The 19,737-nt window shown below is 35.1% G+C and overlaps 1 protein-coding gene across 3 annotated transcripts in view; it reads left to right on the forward strand.

Moving 5' to 3' along the window:
- Positions 1–19,737, forward strand: part of Yeats2 (YEATS domain containing 2) — an 85,587-nt gene that overhangs the window by 19,720 nt on the left and 46,130 nt on the right. For all 3 annotated transcript variants that reach the window (XM_071615146.1, XM_027951484.2, XM_071615147.1), the window contains exons 4-9: positions 181–273; positions 4,314–4,559; positions 6,569–6,684; positions 8,167–8,328; positions 12,512–12,623; positions 16,764–16,808. In XM_071615146.1, coding sequence (XP_071471247.1) covers positions 181–273; positions 4,314–4,559; positions 6,569–6,684; positions 8,167–8,328; positions 12,512–12,623; positions 16,764–16,808 — 774 coding nt within the window. The remainder of the gene's footprint in view (positions 1–180; positions 274–4,313; positions 4,560–6,568; positions 6,685–8,166; positions 8,329–12,511; positions 12,624–16,763; positions 16,809–19,737) is intronic.

Genomic DNA, 19,737 nt, shown 5'->3' on the forward strand with positions numbered 1-19,737 from the left:
GGCCGGGTTCATTCTTTAAATCTTTGCCAATCTGACAGGTGAGAAATGTCATCTTTATATATTTTTCTTTGATTATCAGAAAAAGTGAATTCTTTTGTCATTTGCTTTTCTTATTTAGTGAATTATGTTTTCTGTTATAATTGCCATATTTTAAAGTAATGAAGTAACACTTGTTTTTAGCGACTGATTGAAGCAAGAAGGATGATGGATAAACTTCGTGCCTGCATTGTAGCAAACTATTATGCTTCTGCAGGTCTTCTGAAAGTTTCTGAGGTAAGTATTTATCATATTCAGTTGTTTTCCAGCCACAGTAGTTGTCTGAGAAAAACTTATGTCAATGTGGAATAATCCCTCCCTGCCTTTCAAACATTTCTTTGACCTTTAGGATTTCGGAGGCCTCTAGCCTACCTTTCTGGGGAAACACACATATTCAACCACAGTCCTTTAGTCATTGCTGTTTGCATTGTCAGTAATCCTGAGTGGCTTTTTCTCCTTTTCATTAATCTTTTTCCTGCTAATTGTTAGCATTATGCCATGTTTTGATATCCAAAGATGCCCTAGTTCTTCCTCATTTGAGTATGTCTGTTTTGGAGTAAATTATAGACTGACTGAGTTTTCTCTTACCTTTTACTCTAATGATGGCAATTTTTAGTTTCAGAAGATTTACCATATTCAACAAGCCCTGTTTTCCCCTCTCTCCATACACTTTTTATGCCAAATTGCAAATATATGGAGCACCTATTTATACATTTGGATTCAGCGATTTTAATATTTATCCATATTTGCTCTGTCTTATTTTTTTTCTAAAACATTTAAAAGTAAGTTCTAGGCATTACAGCATCTCATACCTAACTACTTGAGCATTTCTTTCTTCTTTTTTTTTTTTTTTTTTTGGTACCAGGGATTGAACTCAGGGACATGAAGCCTCTGAGCCCACATCCCTAGCCCTTTTTCCTTTATTTGGCGTAGGGCCTCACTAAGTTGCTGAGTCTGGCTTTGAACTTGTGATCCTTATGCCTTGGCTTCCTGAGCTGCTGGGATTACAGGCATGCACCACCACACCTGGCTTGAAGCATTTATTTTTTAAAAGATATTCTTCCTTTATTATCATGATAGCTAAGCAGATGATTTCCTAATATTATCTGATAACTAATCCAACTTCAGATTTCTTCAGGAGGTACTGACAATGCAAACAGCAAAAGCCCTTATATATATATATATTTTAGTTATAAGTGGACACAGTACCTTTATTTTATTTATTTATTTATTTATTTATTTATTTATTTTTATGTGGTGCTGAGGATCGAACTCAGTGCCAAACACATACTAGGCAAGAGCTCTACTGCTGAGCCACAACCCTAGCCCATGTCCCCAAAACCTTTTAAGCTGGATTAAAAAAAAAAAAAAGATTTGTAGTTGTAGATGGACAGAATGCTTTTATTTTATTTGTGTATGTTTATGTGGTGCTGAGAATCAAATCCAGTGCTTCACACATGCTAGGCAAGCGCTTTGCCACTGAGCTATAGCCCCAGCCCTTAAGCTGGATTTTTTAGACTAGGCTTCATCAGGGTTTATTGACTAGCTTTGGTTTCTTCTAAAACAGTCCTTCTTTTTTTCTCCCATGAGAATTGATTATTTGAAGAGACTAGGCCACTTTTTTTTATAGAGTATTCTATATTTTGGATCCCCCCCCACCCTCCTGTGGGTTTCTTTTATTTGCTTTATCTTCCTATAAATGGAAGTCAAGTCTAAAGGTACAATTAGATGTAGGTTAAATATTTTGGCAAGATTACCTTATAAGTAATGCTGTATGTGTTTAGGAACAAAATATCAGAGTTTAAGTCTGAACACTGGTTAATGTGATAATCCCTTGGTTGCTCCAATTATAAATTTTTTTTTTTTTGGTGGGCAGTCCCTGGGGTCCAACCCAGGACCTCATATTTGCTAAGCACACACTGTACCACTGAACTACATTCCAATATCTAGCTCTTTTATTCTAGCAATCTGACTGAATTTGGGACAAGAGAATAGGACTGAACCAAAATAGAAATATTTTTTGTTGGTGTTTTATTAATTTCAGCATAACTTTTGTGGGGGGTGGTTTTGTTTTGAGATGGGGTCTTGCTGTGTTGCCCAGGCCAGGCTTGACCTTGAGATCCTGCATGCTCAACCTGAATAGTTGGGAATGACTGTCATGAGCCTCCATGCTGGCTGGTGTTTAAAAAATTCTTTTCTTAAATTTTGTCTGTTAGAATTAGTCTCAGCTAATTCTCTTCTTGTACATCACTGGCTCCGTGGGAATGAGAGAGGGCTAGACTCTAGGGTAACAGTGGGAGGTCTGTGTCATCTTTAGGCTTTCGTGTTATCACACAGAGCTTTACGGTGCCTGGTATTGGTGCTGCCCCTGATGTTATCTTGTAGAAACTACAGCATTATTTGAGTTTAATCCTCGATAGTAGGCAGATTTCATTTATTACTGGAGTTTCCATAATGTACATTAGAATCTATGTTCATTTTCTTTTTTTTCCTAATATTTTGGTTTTTTAGTTATAGTTGGACACAATACCTTTATTTTCTTTTTATGTGGTGCTAAGGATCGAACCCAGGGCCTTGCTTGTGCTAGGAAAGCACTCTACTGCTGAGCACAACTCCAGCCCCTCTATGTTCATTTTCTAGGACTTGCATTACATTACTACAGCTTGGTGGCTTAAAACAATAGGGATTTATACCTCACAGTTTTGAAGGCTGGTAGTCCAAAATCAAGTTCTCAGCAGGGCAGTGTTACCTGTCAAGGTTCCAGGGAAGAATCCTTCCTTGCTTCTTCCTCATTTCCGATGGTTGCTCACAGTCCTTGATGTTCCTTAGCTTACAGCTGCATTGCTTCAGTTTTTACCTGTAGCTTCATGTGGATGTTTTCCCTCTATGTATGGCTCCTCTGAATCTGTGTGTCTGAGTTTCCCTTCTTCATTTAAGGATTTAGTCTTGGATTAGAATTTACCACAATCTAGCACAACTTCATTTTAACTTGATTATATCTGCAAGGACACCCCACCACCCTGCCTTTTTTTTTTTTTTTTTGTACTGGGGATTGGACCCAGGGCCTCATCCATGTTAAGCCTCTTAGCACCACAGCACTGAGCCTATTTCTTAATAAAGTCACATTCACAGATTCTGGGGTAGACAAGACATAGTCTAGAAAATTCACTGATTTTATGCAGTAATGTTCTGATTAGGGGTCAAAATTATTTAGATACACTTTTGTCTATTATGATCAGCCATTTAATTATTTTTAGTTAATATGTGGTAACAACATATTTATAGCTCTGAGAAATCTTTATTATTGAGATTCAATAGTTTTGTTGTTTTGACTTAGAAACACTCTCTGGCTCATTTCCTCCCACCAAAATAATTATTTTAATAACAGTTTTTTTTAAATAATATATTTTAAAAGTTAGACTTCCTAGGAACATAACTACAGTGTATGACATTATGATGAAACATAACATTTTGTATATAAGTAACTAAGATACAGAAAAATACCCTGTAGACTGAGGGTAAACTTTATAAATTAGAGTTAATTATCTTAAAACATTTAATAAATATTACATTTTACTTCTATGTAGGTGTCATTTTTATACCATATACTTTTTAAAGAAATATTTTGTTTTTTTAGTTGTAGTTGGACACAATACCTTTATTTATTTATTTATTTATTTATTTTTAAGTGGTGCTGAGGATCAGACTCAGTGCCTCACACATGCTAGGCAAGCATTCTACGGCTGAGTCACAACCCCAGCCCCTATACCATATACTTTTTTAATTTTTAAATTTCTTTACAGGGATATTTAGAGCCTTTGATGTGTTTGTGTAAAGTGATATGCCACCCCCCATTTTGTTTTTCTGTATAGGCATTCAAACCCAGGGCCTGATATATGCCAGGCAGGCATTCCACTACGGAGCCACATCTCTACTTTTTTTTTAAAGTCAAATATTATTTTCTGTGTATTATTATTTCTAAAGAGAAATAAAGAGCAGTAGATCTTCTAGATAAGATAAAATATCTTCTAAACATATTTTATCTTTAGAAGACCCTCTATCTTTAGCTTTTAGTGTTAACAACTTTTATGTAGCTGTCACCTTAATTTTTGTTCTGTTGATGCAGACCTTGTTAAGGAGTTTGTCCTTAATTTTATAAGTAGAGATTTTGAAGGATTTTAAATGTAATCGTCATAGCTAAGAGTTTGAAGAGATCACATTTTTACCTCCTTTCAGTGGATTGGATTAAAAGTTTGCATGCTGTCATTCTTTTGTAGGGATCAAAGACATGTGATCCAATGGTTTTTAATCATCCTGCTATCAAGAAATTTTTGGAATCGCCATCTAGATCGTCATCTCCTACCAATCAGAGATCAGAAACACCCTCAGCTAATCATTCAGAAAGTGATTCTTTATCTCAGCACAATGACTTCTTATCTGACAAAGATAATAACAGCAATATGGATATGGAAGAAAGAGTCTCAAACAACATGGAACAGAGATCAAGCCGAAATACTGGAAGGGTAAAGTTGAATGGATGAGAGGGAGCTAGAGGAGAGGGAACTAGTATTTACTAATAAACTGTGCGCATATTATCTTCTACAGGCACTCTAGGAAACAGCCTGTTTTCCTTTTAAAGTGAGGAAACTTAGCCTTGATGAGGTTAAGGTTGTATTTGCCCAGATGTATCAGAACTGAGAATTAAGCCCATGTCTTTTTAATTTTAGAGATTAAGAATCCAGGGCATTGCACAACTGATAGATGTCATTCATGTAGATATGAAAGAAACCTTTAAAGGTTGATGGTTCAGTGACCTTACCAAAGGTCTTTCCACTATTGTGTTTATTCTTTCTAGTGACTCTTAAGCACTTTCCTGTATGAGGTTTTATGTTCAAAGATGTTATATTAGCTGAAGGAAATTTGACAATAAATAAATGGAATTGAATGCTATTCATTAATATTTGATCCTGCCAACTTAAATGCTTGAATTGCCAGCTCAAGGTACTCTAAACTTCATGTAATATTCAGCTATCATCATTATTGGTTTAGACCAGTGGTTTTTCTCAGCCTGGTGTTCTGTGACAGGAAATTTCCAAAGTAGCTTGCTTGCTTGCTTTTTTTGTTTTTGGTCCTGGGAATTGAACCAGGGGCACATAAACACTGAGCCACATCCCCAGCTCTTTATTATATTTTATTTAGAGACAAGATCTTGATGAGTTGCTTAGGGTCTCACTAAGTTGCTGAGGCTCGCTTTGAACTCACAGTCCCTCCCAAGCCGCTGGGATTACAAGCATGCATCTCCAAGTTGCTTTCTGTAGTAAGACATCAAATATTTTACTGATTGGTTCTCCATACTGGGTATTAAACCCAGCACACTTTACAGGGGAGCTACATCTTCAATTTTTGTTGTTGTTATTATTTAAGACAGAAACTCAGTAAGTTGCCGAGGCTAACCTTGAATTTGAGATCCTCCTGCCTCAGCCTCCTAAGTAGCTGATTATAGGCATATGCCACTGTATCTGTTGTATCTCTCTCTCTCTTTTTTTTTTAAGAACAAGAATTTAAGTCATATTAGTCTTAATTTAGAAACTTAACATCTTTTATACAATATGTGGTGGTTTATATATATGCATATATTACAAACATTTAGTACTTACTGTGAATCAAATACTTTTCTAAGAACTATACGAAACAGTCATAAAGTGGTACTATTAATGTCCTTTGAGAAAAGTGGGGCAGAGAGAGTAATTACCCAAGATAACAAGTTAATACCTGGAAGGACTAGAATTTGAACTGTAACTTTCTGTCACTATAGTCCAACTTTTAATTGATCATTGTATTTCTTTCTTTTTTGAAAAAATATTTTTTTTCAGTTGTTCAAAGACCTTTATTCTATTTATTTATTTATATGTGGTGCTGAGAATTAAACCCAGCGCCTCACACATGCCAGGCAAGTGTGCTACTGCTGAGCCACAGCAGCCCCTCTTTCTTTTCTTTCTTTCTTTTTTTTTTTTTTTTTTTTTTTAATGTTTTTAATTGTAGATGGACACAATATCTTTATTTATTTTTATGTGGTGCTGAGGATTGAACCCAGGGCCTCAGGTGTGCAAGACAAGCACTCTACCACTGAGCAACAACCCTAGCCTTAATCATTGTATTTATTTCTCATTGAAAAATTTTTAATAATACAGAAAATTAAAAAGAAAGTAAATTTTTCCATTTCCATTGCCATTTTTCAGAGATAACCACTGTAATAGTTTCTTGCATATTCTTCCACATCTTCTTTGCATATATAAAGCAGATGTATGTGAATAATAAAAATACATGTGGAAGTATAGTGTACAAACTTTTAGTATAAGATAGTGCAGTTATTTATAGCAAATTATTTTTTCATGCTCTCAAAGGTGCCACAAAGCCATAGAATTTTATAATTTAAAAAAAATATTTGAGCTCCTCTATACTTTTTGATTTTCTGAGTTTTGTGCTATTGTAAATTGTTCTAAATGAAATGAATATTGATTATTATTTTCAGGATACTTCTGGTGTTACTGGCTCTCATAAAACAGAACAGCGGAATACTGATCTCACAGGAGATGAGACTTCACGACTTTTTGTAAAGAAAACAATAGTAGTGGGCAATGTGTCCAAGTGAGTACGAGCTGATTTTTCTCATTTTTCAGCCATCATTTCTATTAATACATTGGCACTGGTAGTCCTTTACTGTAATATTCCAGTGGGTTGAAGCCTGAGGAATTCTTTTTTCCAGGCTCTTAGTTATTTCAAAAATTCACCATGATCCAAAACACTTTTAGGGTGATCTTGCTCATTAGTAAGCACGGTCCTATTTGACTCTAAGCTTCCTGTTTGTCAACTGGATATTGTTTTTTTCCTGTGTACATCCTCTCTTTACAGTGCCATTCTGCCTTGCACCATATCCACTAATATCCAGAGATGATAAGCAAGAAGACATTCTCTCCAAAGTGTCACTAGAGAAGAGGCAGTATAGTAACCTCTTAAACTTTGGTGTGACGTTTGTAGAAGATGCGATTAAGAGGCATTTGAAAGCATTGAGAGTGGTCAATTCTCAGGAACTACTTCCAACCCTAACTTTCAAATCTGTTTTTTTTCTATACATTTATGATCTCGGCATTTGCCATTTATTTGTGGTTGGCACTATTGATGCTGAAATCGGGTTCTTATTCCTGGGAACTCATTTACTGTTCTTTCTTTTCTTTTTTGAAATGGAAGGATTTATGTGTGATAAGTTTCTTGGACTTTTTTTTCTTCTTCTCCAAAATCTAAATTCCCAACAAGGTTCATGAAATTCACCAGTTAGTATATTATACATGGAAGAGCAAAGCACCAAGACTAGACAAGAATTCTCCTGAAGAACTGTTAGGCAGCTTGGCCCCCTGCATTACTAAAGATAACATAGAAGGCCATGTTCATATTCTCCTCCAGAATCTAGGAAGGAGCACTCATACATTGAAATGAAAATGGGGCCCATGAAGGGGAGGGCTTCAGATGCTAGTTTTACTATGATCAAGACTTGAAGGGTTGCAAGTTTGAGGTCAGCCTCAGCAACTTAGTAAGACCCTGTCTCAAAATAAAAGGGCTTAGGGATATAGCCCAGTGGTAAAGCACCCCTGGTTTCAATCCCTAGTACAAAACAACAACAACAACAACAACAAAAAGACTTGTAGTGGCTTGTTTGAGCTTTCAAAAGGCAGGAAACTAACCTTGGCAGCAGTGATTGGCTCCAAAAGGTCCTGAAGTTCTGGCACCCTGGAATCTGAGTGAAAACCTCAAAGACTAGAGGTTCTCTAGCTCAGGAATAAAAATATGTCAGGTTATTTCCACTTCAGGTACCCACCTGATAGGAAAAACAAGTTTTATATTAAAATCTCAGACTACTAATCAGAAAACAAAACAAACTTTAAAGGGATGGCTCTTAGACCAAAGAAATGTTTAAAGAAAAAATAAAATAACTCACTACAAAGACTTTGGCTAATTGACATAGCTGTTTAATATTGCTGGAATATTAATCTTGTTTTAAAGAGCAGTTAATTGTGTTATTAGGTCTCTGAAGGAAAGAAAAATTCAGATTTCTTTTTTCTTTTTCTTCTCTAGGTATATACCTCCAGATAAAAGGGAAGAAAATGACCAGTCAACCCATAAGTGGATGGTATATGTTCGAGGGTCTCGTAGAGAACCCAGCATTAATCATTTTGTCAAGAAAGTTTGGTTCTTCCTTCATCCCAGCTATAAACCAAATGACCTTGTGGAAGTTAGGTGAGCATATTTAAGTTCTTTAGCCTAAGAACAGAAATGTGGTTTAACTTTAGAACGTTCTCTGGAAATTCTTGTATTATTAGTGACATACTCAGAGTTGGTTCTTTAGTCACAATGTAGTTTTAGCTGTGGTTTCTCTCCTTTTGCAGATGACTGTCTCACTGAACAGGCATTGTCACCCCATGTCAGATTGTTACCATACTAATTACATCAGCTGATAGTAGCTAATTTGTTTATATGGATACAGATGTGTATTAAAATGTTACTATTTTTTATGTGTAATAGAAAGAAATACAGGATTCTGGTGTTACACAAATATTTAATGTTGAGATGATCCCACCCACTCAAAAATAATCCCTAGTGATACTTTTCCTGTGCATATACTATTAGTTGTTTGTGGTTACCTCACAAAAATGGAATGATAATATGTGTACTATTGTGAAATCTTGCTTGTCATTTATTTGCTTGTCATATTATTTGTTTGTCATGTATTCTTCCATCTGTATATGATGATACCACATACACCTTCACTGAATGCGCTGGGGTAGTGCTGGTGGCTTATAATTAGTGGAATCTCCTATATTCTGTACTCTGACCAGAACATTCCTTTTACTCCTAATTTTTAAACAAAACCTGGCTCTCTTGAGAACTCTTTTTTAAGTGGTGGCTATTTTTTTCCCCTCCCATACACATTGTACTGCTGGGTCTGGAAATGGGATTGGTGTCTTACTTGTCAGGTTTATGATTCCAAGATCACCTTTACCCCTTCTACCTAAAAAATCCTCACTTCCATTATAGAGCCATGTGGTTTGCTTTCCTCCTTCCTTGCATTATCTAATAATTTCCCATTGCAGTTATCTACTATTTTTCTCTATCAGAAATAGTTTTAGCATGTGGTTTATTGATTTTTTTTTTCTATCATTTGTACTCTTGCTATTATTATTAACACATGTCCTAGATTTAATTATAACTGGGTTCTTTTAAGACTTCAAAGCTGTTTTTTTTTTTTTTTTTTTTTTTGGTCTGGTGTCAAAATTAATTTGATGCATGGCTTTTGCACCTGGCTTGAAACTTGGGGTTAATCTTACTTTTGGGTCAGAATACAAATGTGTTTCTCATGCATGCTGTATCTTCTCATCCCAGCACATTATATAGGAAGAACATGGGTAGATTGTGCTCCTATAGAAGCATCTTTTTCATTTGTTTCAGTTGTCATGAACCACTCTTAGCCAGCTTCCTAAAACTTGTGCATGTTAACTTTGCTTTTAGTCATAAGACAGTTGCTAAATGTGTGCTAAACTCAGGGCCTGTTATGGAAACATAAAGACTACATAGTCCCTGCATTAGAAAAGTTGAGCATAGTACAACTGCCTGACCAGAGCGGATCAGGCCCCCAGAGCAGATCTTAGTGAGGGTCTTTAAGACGTTTGTGTCTGTTTTATGTAGGTCGAATGTAGAAACTCTTTAGAGTAGCACTGTTCAATAGAAATATATTATGAGCCACACATATAACTTCAGATTTTCTGAAAACCAGAAGATAAAAACAAATTACCTAGCATAGTAATGCAATTTTAAGCTGCCTTATTAGAAGTCAGGGGTACTTGCTGTCTATACCAGTCTGAAAAGAGCTAGCCATACTATTATTGTCCATCTGGAGGTGAGTGGTCTGGGCAGTATAGAGTTCTGTCACCATGGGAACCTAGACTACCACAGTGGTAAAAGCATGGTCCCTACAGCCTATTGCTTGAGTTTGAATCCTGGTTCAAGTACTTATTTGCTCTGTGACCTGGGCAAGTTAGTTATGCAACCTCACTGTGTCTCAGAGGAGATAGCTCATAGCGTGGTTGTAAAGATTACGTAAGTTAATAGATGCAAAGGACTTAGAATAGAGTGGGTCAAGGAAATACTATGGACATTTGCTGTTGCTGTTCTAAGGAAAAGAGGTGGTCATCCTGAAGAGAAAAGACTCACAGAGATGTTTTAATTCTTTTGAAGATCTTTCATGTGAATGAAAAATTTATTCTTTGTGATTCTAAGTGACATATCTAGAACTATCATACAGGAGGTAGAGTAAATATTTTTATAATAGGTATTCCAAAACGGAACAAGGAATTCGGTAAGTGGTGAATTCTGGGTCATTAGGAGTGATACTAAAAGACATTTGAATTCAAATTGGTCGTTTGAATTAATAAATTGAACAAGGAGTTGTACTTCATTCTGTTTCCAGTAGAACCTTTCTTCTTTTCTTTTTTTTTTTTTTTTTTAACCTTCTACTAGGAATCTAGAAATGTATAATTCTGTTCAGGGTATGCAGTTCTTTCTTGTATGGAATAACATATTTTTAAAATTATAGAATTTTCTTAATAATGTTTTCTTTATTAGTAGTTCTTAGATTCCTTTTTTTGCTTCTCAAAATATGATTATAGAAGAATTTCCTGTAAAAACCATTGTTCCTTTTTCTTGAATTGTGCTATTTGTCTGTGTCTTTCCTGGCCACAGTCCTTCCTGTCTATTCACTGAAGGTTAGCCTGCATACATAAATTAAGAACATGCCTGATTTCCATTGTGAGAGCAATTGACCATGCAAACAGTATAATGAGACATATTGCAAAATAAGTTTAGACTGTCCTCTCAACTTTACTGGAATTTAAATTACCAAATTTATCATTTATAGAATTTCCATTGATTATTATTATTAGGTCCACCATGGGCCTTGCCATACCTTTGGCCTTGGATCCCTTTCTATGCTACCTCAAGTCTACCTTCTCATTTACCCGAAGCCTGTTCCTCTACCATCATCATGCTGTTTCTCTGACCTCATCTTGTGTTCACCTGACTTCTTCTATCCAGGGCATGTACTTTGCTTTTGCTTTTGCGTTTTTTAAATTCTTTAACTTTCTTTTCTCTCTTTTATAACGTGGGCATTGTTTTGTCCACTTTTTAGACTGCTACTCAGATTTTTCCTGTTTTTCAAGGTCTTTAATGTGGAGGAAAAATTTATTCTTGATGATTCCAAATGTCATATCTAGAATTCACCATTCTGGTACCTCCTGGCTTTGTGCTTATTAATTCAGATCTGTTAAGAGTCCTCTCAGGCTTTATCCTTGGACTCTCCACTTCTAGAAAGCCTTTCTCTTAGTTTTGAAAGTGCCTGTTCCCTGCAAGATCAGCATTTTATCTTATTACAATAATTGTAAGCCAGGGATTCATAAACATTTTTATTTTAAAGGTATTCCTCTCTTCCCAATTAACTTAAGCCATATTGTTTTGAACACTTAAAGATCTCAATTAAATTTTTAAATTTTTTTATTATGGAAAGTTTCACATATATACAAAAGTAGAGGGTATAATGAACTTGTACCCATTGCAATTAATAATAGTTTGCCAGTCTTGTTCCATTAACCCACCTCTATACACACCCTTTTTTTGAGCAGTTTTGGGGATTGAAAACAGGGACTTATATGTGCTAGGGAAACATTATACCCCTGAGCTATATCCACTAGCCCTTTTTACATTTATTTTGAGACAGGGTCTTGTTAAGTTGCTCAGGCTGTCTTTGAATTTCTGACTCTCCTGCCTCAGCCTTCCAAGTAGCTGAGATTTTAGATGAATCCCAGAACTCTTGGCTAATTTCCATTTTTCCCCCTTAATTAATTACATTATGACTATAAATTCTTCAGTCCAATTAATATTCATACACATTCTCCTGTACCCACTAAAATCACAGCTATTGTATGGGGAAGATCAAGTCTTTTTAGCAGTTTCAAATAAATTTTCACTTTCGGATTGAGCATTTTCATGATTTATTTTATTTTTGCCTTTGGGGACCTGGGGTAGGAACACAAACCTCAGAGCCTGTGCCTGTCATATGCCAATCACAGGTTCTGGCTCTATAGTGTAACATTCATCAATTAACTTTGGTCCCTCGTCTATGAAAATAACTTTGGATTACTGTCTGGACCTATTAACTCTAAGCATTCAAAAATGGAATATTTATTGTAGATTTGAATTTTTGTAACTTAGTATTTTAGTGAAATTCAGCATGTAACTTTAGCTTCACATAAGGAAACATAAGTGATTCTAAGAAGGATGTGAATTTCTGACTTATCCATTATAAGAAAACTTCCTCTCTAGGATGAGAGCATGAACATGGGTGAATGTATAAATATCTGCTTTTCCCTAGAGAGCCTCCTTTTCATCTGACCAGAAGAGGCTGGGGTGAGTTTCCTGTCAGAGTTCAAGTTCACTTTAAGGACAGCCAGAACAAGCGGATAGATATCATACATAATCTGAAGGTATTGTGACAAAGCATTGCTCCCCAGAAATGATATTTTTTTTCCCATCATCTATTTCATATGGTAGTGAGGGAGGTGGTCATGGACAGTGGAAGCAGGATAATCATTTGAGCATGTTATGCTTACTGTTACAGCACTTCTTTGTCCTCTGAAGGTTGTGGAGACAAGTTACTTTCTAGCACAATGTATTTTCTTTGAAAAGATGAACTAATTGTTCAGATAATGTGAAGACTTGAATTTTTATCAAATCTTACCATTGATGTGTTACTTAAGACTAAGTAATTGAAATCTTAATTTTTTAAAAAATATTAGCTTTTCTATAAAATGAGACAAATAATGCATTGCTTGTTTATCTCACAAGGATTAAGGGAAACAAACATATTTTGGCAATTGTAAAGTACTGGGTTGCAATATCTAGTTTGTATGATCAGAAATTCTTCATTGATGTATTCACATGATTTATTATGCAGCCATTATAAATTATATTTTATGAAGAGTTTTCTGTTTGTAGAGAAAAACTACCATTATAGTAAGTGAAAAGCAGAGCACAAAATACTATGTATATGAAGTTAGCCATGATTTTTAAAAGGTAGAAAAAACAAAACAAAATACCAACTATTGGTGTTATTGAAGTAATGAATTGGTGGGCAATTTCCCCTATACTTTTTTCTGTTTTCCTGTTTGTTTTAACATTTTTGCAGTTTTATATAATAAACATATTTAGCTTTTATAGTTGGAAGACAGACCGTTTTAGTGCTCCCCCTAGACACTCTTTGTAATGTATAGTAGAAAATATCATCTGTTCATTTTCTCTATATGTGATATAATCCTAACATTTTACTTCTCCCAAAGCATCCCTACTTTGTGGCTTATAATTCCCAAAATTAAACTCAATAAAGCTGAGTACATTTATAGAATTCCTTTTACATTACCTTTGTTTTATAAATGTACCTCTTTAAACCCTGAGGCATACTAAAGTTTTCTCTCCATTAGTGATACATGGTACTGCTTAACTTGACTTTTAAGTTATTTTCTACTTACTGTAAGACTAGATTGCCTTATAACCTCAGAGAAGAACAGAACCCAATTAAACAGCGTGTAGGCACTTCATTCAAAAGGACAGAATACTGTTCTATTTGAAGAAAGTCTAAAATAGTTCTGCTTTCTTTCAACTTATTTTAATCACTGTACATAGCACATTATGTTGCTCTAGGCAACATAATTTATTTAGTCTCTAAAATAAAGGGAATTGTTTACATGGTTCTCACATATTTTATTGTGCATATCACCTAGAGTTCCCTGTAGAAAATTATTTGAGACACAGTGGTATAAAATGACAGTGAAGTACTTCTTAACCAGTTTTTCTAGAAAACATAATTTTTACTATTTTTGTTGTACATTGACCTCAAAGCTTTTAAATACCTATATTTTGGCCACAGGATCTTTATTTTTAGTGGAGTTGTCATTTTCCCTGTTTGTTTTTTTGTTTTGTTTTTTTTTTGGCAGGGATTGGGGGAGGTACCAGGGATTGAACTCAGGGGCACTTGACCACTGAGCCACATCCCAGCCCTAATTTGTATTTTATTTAGAGACAGGGTCTCACTGAGTTGCTTAGCACCTCGCTTTTGCTGAGGCTGGCTTTGAACTCGCAATCCTCCTGCCCCAGCCTCCAGAGCTGCTGGGATGACAGGCGTGTGTGCTATCACGCCCGGCATTTTCGCTGTTTTTTTCTGTGTTCTTAGAATGAAAGATCTTTCATTCTTACCTCTTTGTTCTAAATATTTGTTCAATTGAAGACCATTATTCTTTCTAAACAATCTTTCTTATATTCCCATTGTTGCTAGTCTGTGTTCTGCCTTCTTTTGTTCATTTCCATTCCCCTCTGTCCGTTCTATACACCATCATCAGATCAGTCTGTCCAAAACAGCAGAACCATTATGCTATTCCTTTTTTGGAAAACATAATTTAATTCTTGATGTTCAAGTTCAGACTCCCCGCCTACTTTTTAGGGTTCTTCCTGTTTTGATTCAACATACTTCCCCTAAATTATCTTGCATTAATCCTCTGCATGAGCATTCTCCAGTCATCTCACTCTTTTCGTGTCATAGAAAGTCCTTGGCTTTTCTTTCCTTGTACCTTTTTTTCTTATCCTCTCCTCCTCCTCAAACATTTGTTTGAATTCTTTCCATTCTTCAAGTTTCTGTGTAACTTTTTCTGGCTATTTAAGCTCGTAACGATGTCTGCATTTTACTCTACAGAGTACATAATTATGTGTATTTGATACTGTAAATACTGAATTAAATACTAACTATTCTTAAGTGTTAAGAGTTTGCAGAATATATGAAATTCCCTGCATCCTCAGCAGGTAGTCACTTAACCCTCTCTTCAGCATTACCATGGAGCACAGCACTTCCAAATAAATGTTTTATTTATTTAGTAAATAAAATTTTGAATTTTTTTTTCATAATTTACTTAAAACTGCTGTTCTTCTTGCAAAACAAAACAACCTTGATCTTATTGTTGTAGCTTGATTTTAAAATAATACTGTACAACATTGTGATTTATAAGAACTTAAAAATTTCAGTAATAGCCTTCATGTCTCTCCATAAATCATTTTTTTCTCTAGGCAAAACTTGTTTCTGTAACATTTTTTGTATGCTGTGTTTTCTAGTTCCTTTTGCTGTTTTGATAATAATTCTGTTTTTATCAATGTCCCTCTTAAAATCTGGTCCTAAGAATGAAACATGCCTGTTCAGATTATAGATAAACTGTTATTTTCATTTTCTAGGGGATAAGAAAATGAATGTCACCTAAAATTGCCCATACCTGTTTAGCAGTCCTACTCTTGGCTAAGGTTAAAATATTAAAACTCCAGATCTCATCTGTGGAACCTGTCTTAATCAACCCTATGTTGCTTTTTTTTCTTCTGGATACTAAAATCTCATGACTGACTGACTGAGTTGCCTTCCCTGTGTCGGCTGTGAGGAGCTCAGCCAGGCTTAACATCTGCCTCCTTTTTTTTTTTTTTTTTGGATCTTGTGATTAGCCTAAGGTCTGTAAATGAGCACAGACCTTTATTTTATTCATTTATTTATATGCAGTACTGAGAATCGAACCCAGTGCTGCACATATGCAAGGCAAGTGTTCTACCACTGAGCCACAACCCCAGCCCCATAACATCTACCTCTTATCAGCCTTTAAAACCTTGTGTTTACTAACCTTCCCTGGCTTTGCTAGTTTTTCCTTTTTTTCTACCCAACTTATAAACATGTTTTTCCTGTCAGTCTTACTGTACAATGTTTATATGGATAAGCTGTCACAAATTTCTTTTTTTTTTAAGATGTCAGGATATAAATTGGAACACAAAAAGAAGTAAAAGTAAACCCCTTCCTATGTAAATGTAAACTTTGGTTTATGTTATTAACATTCCCTCAGTTTATGCCTTCTTTCTCTCCTCAAAAATAAATCTTTCAACCTATTTGTGTGTGGGCAGGGGGCGGGTACTAGGGATTGAACCCATAGCCTTATACATGGTCGGCAGATGGTCTGTCACTGAACTATATCCTCAGCCCCCAAATAAGTCTTTCATGATGCTAATATATTTAAAATAGTTAGCATTGCCTGTCATGCCTAAATTTTCAAGAATGAAAAGTTTTTTTCAAGAATGCTTAATAACCATACATTTAAATATGTAATTGTGTCATCATATTATATGTATATTTTTATAGCCTGTCATTTAAAATGTATTTACACAACTTTTGTGAACTCATCTTAGTAGCTACATAATACTTCACAAGTTGAATATCCGTGTTTACTTAAGCATTCCTTTTATTGGACATCTATGTTTTTAGTTTGTGGTTATAGATGATGTCACAGTAAACTTCTGGTGTGAAACTTCCTCCATTTTAGGATTGTGTTTAGAATAGGTTTTTAGAAGTAAATGGCTTGCATTAAAAATATAATAACTGTAAGGCCGTGACTATTTTTGTGTTTACCCAGTATTTCTGCTAGAAAATTGAGGATTTTTATTGAAGCAATGACGTGCTTGTTTACATTATGAGAACATGGATCCTGTGATTAGCCTAAGGTCTGTAAGTGAACACAGTGAAATTGAACACTCTGTCCTTTGTCTTTCAATAGCTGGATAGAACGTACACTGGCCTGCAGACACTTGGAGCAGAGACGGTAGGTATTTTTCTTATGGTCTTCTTTCTTTCCTTTTTTTTTTTTTTGGTGGTGCTGGGGATGATCTTCATTTTTAATTAGGGGGGAAATGAGTGTTAGATTTCCTTCTGAAAAAAGTTTTTTTCTCTCACTCCCTTTGTGTTTCTTTTCTTTGTAATTGTTTAATTGTAGTTAAATAATTCATAAAATTTACCATCTTAGCCATTTTTCATTGTATGGTCTGGTGGCATTAATGCATTCTCACTGTTGTGAACCCATCACTATAGCTCATCCCTTGAACTCTTTCCACCTTGCAAACAGCTAAGTCCACGTGTGTGGAGCAGAGTTACCCCTTCCTCCCTCTCCCCATCTCTAGCAACACATTCTATTTTGTGAATTTGGCTACTCCAGGTACTTTATAAATGGAATCATTTAGTACTTGTCTTTTGTGGTTGCCTTTATTGTACTTAGCATGATGTCCTCAGTGTTCATCTATGTTGTAGCAAGTGTCAAAACTTCCTTCCTTTTTAAGGCTGAATATTCTATCATATTTATATATGACCTTTTGTTTATTCAGTCATTCATCAATGGACATTTGGGTTGCTTCTGTCTTTTGATTATCATAACTAATGTTCTTATGAACATGGATGTACAGATAACTGAATCCCTTTTTTCACTGGGCATGGTATCCCATGCCTGTAATCCTAGCGACTCTGGAGGCTGAAGCAGGAGGATTACAAGTTTAATTTAAGGAGACCCTGTCTCAAAATAAAAACCAAGGGCGGGGGTAGAACTAGGGATTGAAATGGAACAAATGAGGATTGATATTTGCATTTGTGAATATGTCAAAGTGAACCCCACAACTCTGTAAAACTATAATGCACTAATAAAAACAAATAATATTTTAAAAAGGACTAGGATTGTGGCTCAATTGTAAAGCATCCCAGTGTTTAGTCCCAGTACCAACAAAGAAAAATTGATGAATCCCCCTTTTCAGTTCTTTTGGGGATATATGTAGATGTGGAATTGCTGCATCATTTGCTAGTGCTATTTTAGTTTTTAAGGAAACACCGTGTTATATTTTCCATGGCAGCTGCATCGTTTTATATTCCTCCGCAAGTATGGAGTTTGTTTTTATCCATATTTTATCAATACTTGTTGTTTTCTGATTTTTAGTTTCTAGTAGCTTTTCTAATGGTCATGAAGTGGTATTTTGTGGTTTTTGAGCTGTGTTTCTCTAGTGATTAGTGATGTTGAATATCTTTTTCATGGGCTTACCTTATAATCATCACATATTTTATGCTTTTTTTTTTTTTTTTTCTTTTTCTTTTTCAAAAGAGCATGGTGTAGGGGCTGGGGTTGTAGCTCAGTGGTAGAGCACGAGTGTGGTGTAACCATTATGTGAAACTTAAAAAAAAAAATTGTGCCATTATTACTTAAAATCATGTATTGTTAAACTGTATTTGATGCAAGATTAGGATGCAGGGAACATTTGTGAATATACTTTAAAATTGAACAGTCCAAATAGATATACATCAGTTTAGTAACATTTTCCAGTCTGAAAAAAAAAAGTTAAACATTAGTTTTTATTGATTTGTGCATTATAGACGAAATATTACACTTGAGAAAATTTACTGTAGTGTTGTCAAGTATGGATGTATAAATTTTAGTCTTCTGTCCGAAGATTCTGTGCCTCTATCATTGGTTTTGTTATCTGATGAGCTGTCTTTCGTGCCACCTGTAAGGTGTGTTTACCTTTGGCACTGCAGCTCTCTAAACAAACCATGCAAGTGGACTTTTAAAATATGCTGGCAGTGAGTGTGCGTTGAGAATCCCAGGCCCATGGCTGGCAGTGTGCAAGAAGACAAATGTGCATTCCTGTGCCTCTGGTGACTGCCTTGCTGCTCTGTTTACATTTTAAGCAGCATGAAGAACAAAATTAATTCCATGCAACAATTGCACAATGTAAGGTTATAAACCAGTTTTTACATTGAAAAAAACAGGATGTGACAATTATGTGGTGAAATACAGTATTTAGCCATTTTATTTTCTTTAGAGAAATGTCTACTCAAGTCCTTTGCCTGTTTTTTACCAGATTGCTTTTGCTGTTTTGAGCTGTAGGAGTTCTTTATCTTTATATATTCTGAACATTAATCACTTATCAAACACACAATTTGCAAGTATTGATGCCCATCCTGTGATTCATTTCTCTACAAAAGTTTTTAGTTTGATGTCCCATTTACTTGTTGTGTTTTGTTTGTTGTTTGTTTCTTGGGTTTTTTTCTTGTGATTTTGGTGTCACATCCAAGAAACCATTGTGAAATCCAGTGTCATGGTGCTTTTCCTGTTTTATTCTAAGAGTTTTATTATCTTAGCTTTTGTCTTTAGGTCATTGATCTATTTGGGGTTAATTTATATAGAGAGAAAGTGAGGTACTACATTTGCATGTGAATAACCAGCTTTTCTTGCACTATTTTCTGGAAAGACTTTGTCCTTTCCCTTATTGAATGATCTTGGAACCTTTGTGGAAGATCATTTGGTCATACATGTGAGGTTTTGTTCTATTCTGTTGTTCTGTGTGTCTGTCTGTATGCCAGCACATACTGTTTTGATTACTACAACTTTGTAATAAATTTTAAAATCAGGAAGTGTGAGATCTCTTTTTTCTCTACCCTCTTCCCCATTTTTGTTTTTATTATATAATATCCACAGTAACTATTATAATCAAAATTAGTAGTCAAATCTTTATCTAGAGAAACGGACTATATTATTAGCAGGAGACATTTATTGAGCAACTACTATAACCTATGCACTGGTCCAGGTGTTGGCAATACAAAAATGAACAAGATAGTTTTTTACTCTTAGGGAGTTACATTCTTCGTAATTTGGAGAATGAGGAGAGTAGGCAGTAAACACAAAGCAAATAACAATTTCAGTTCCAAATAAGTAC

Source organism: Marmota flaviventris, chromosome 8 (genome assembly GCF_047511675.1).
Source record: "Marmota flaviventris isolate mMarFla1 chromosome 8, mMarFla1.hap1, whole genome shotgun sequence".
Taxonomy (NCBI): domain Eukaryota; kingdom Metazoa; phylum Chordata; class Mammalia; order Rodentia; family Sciuridae; genus Marmota; species Marmota flaviventris.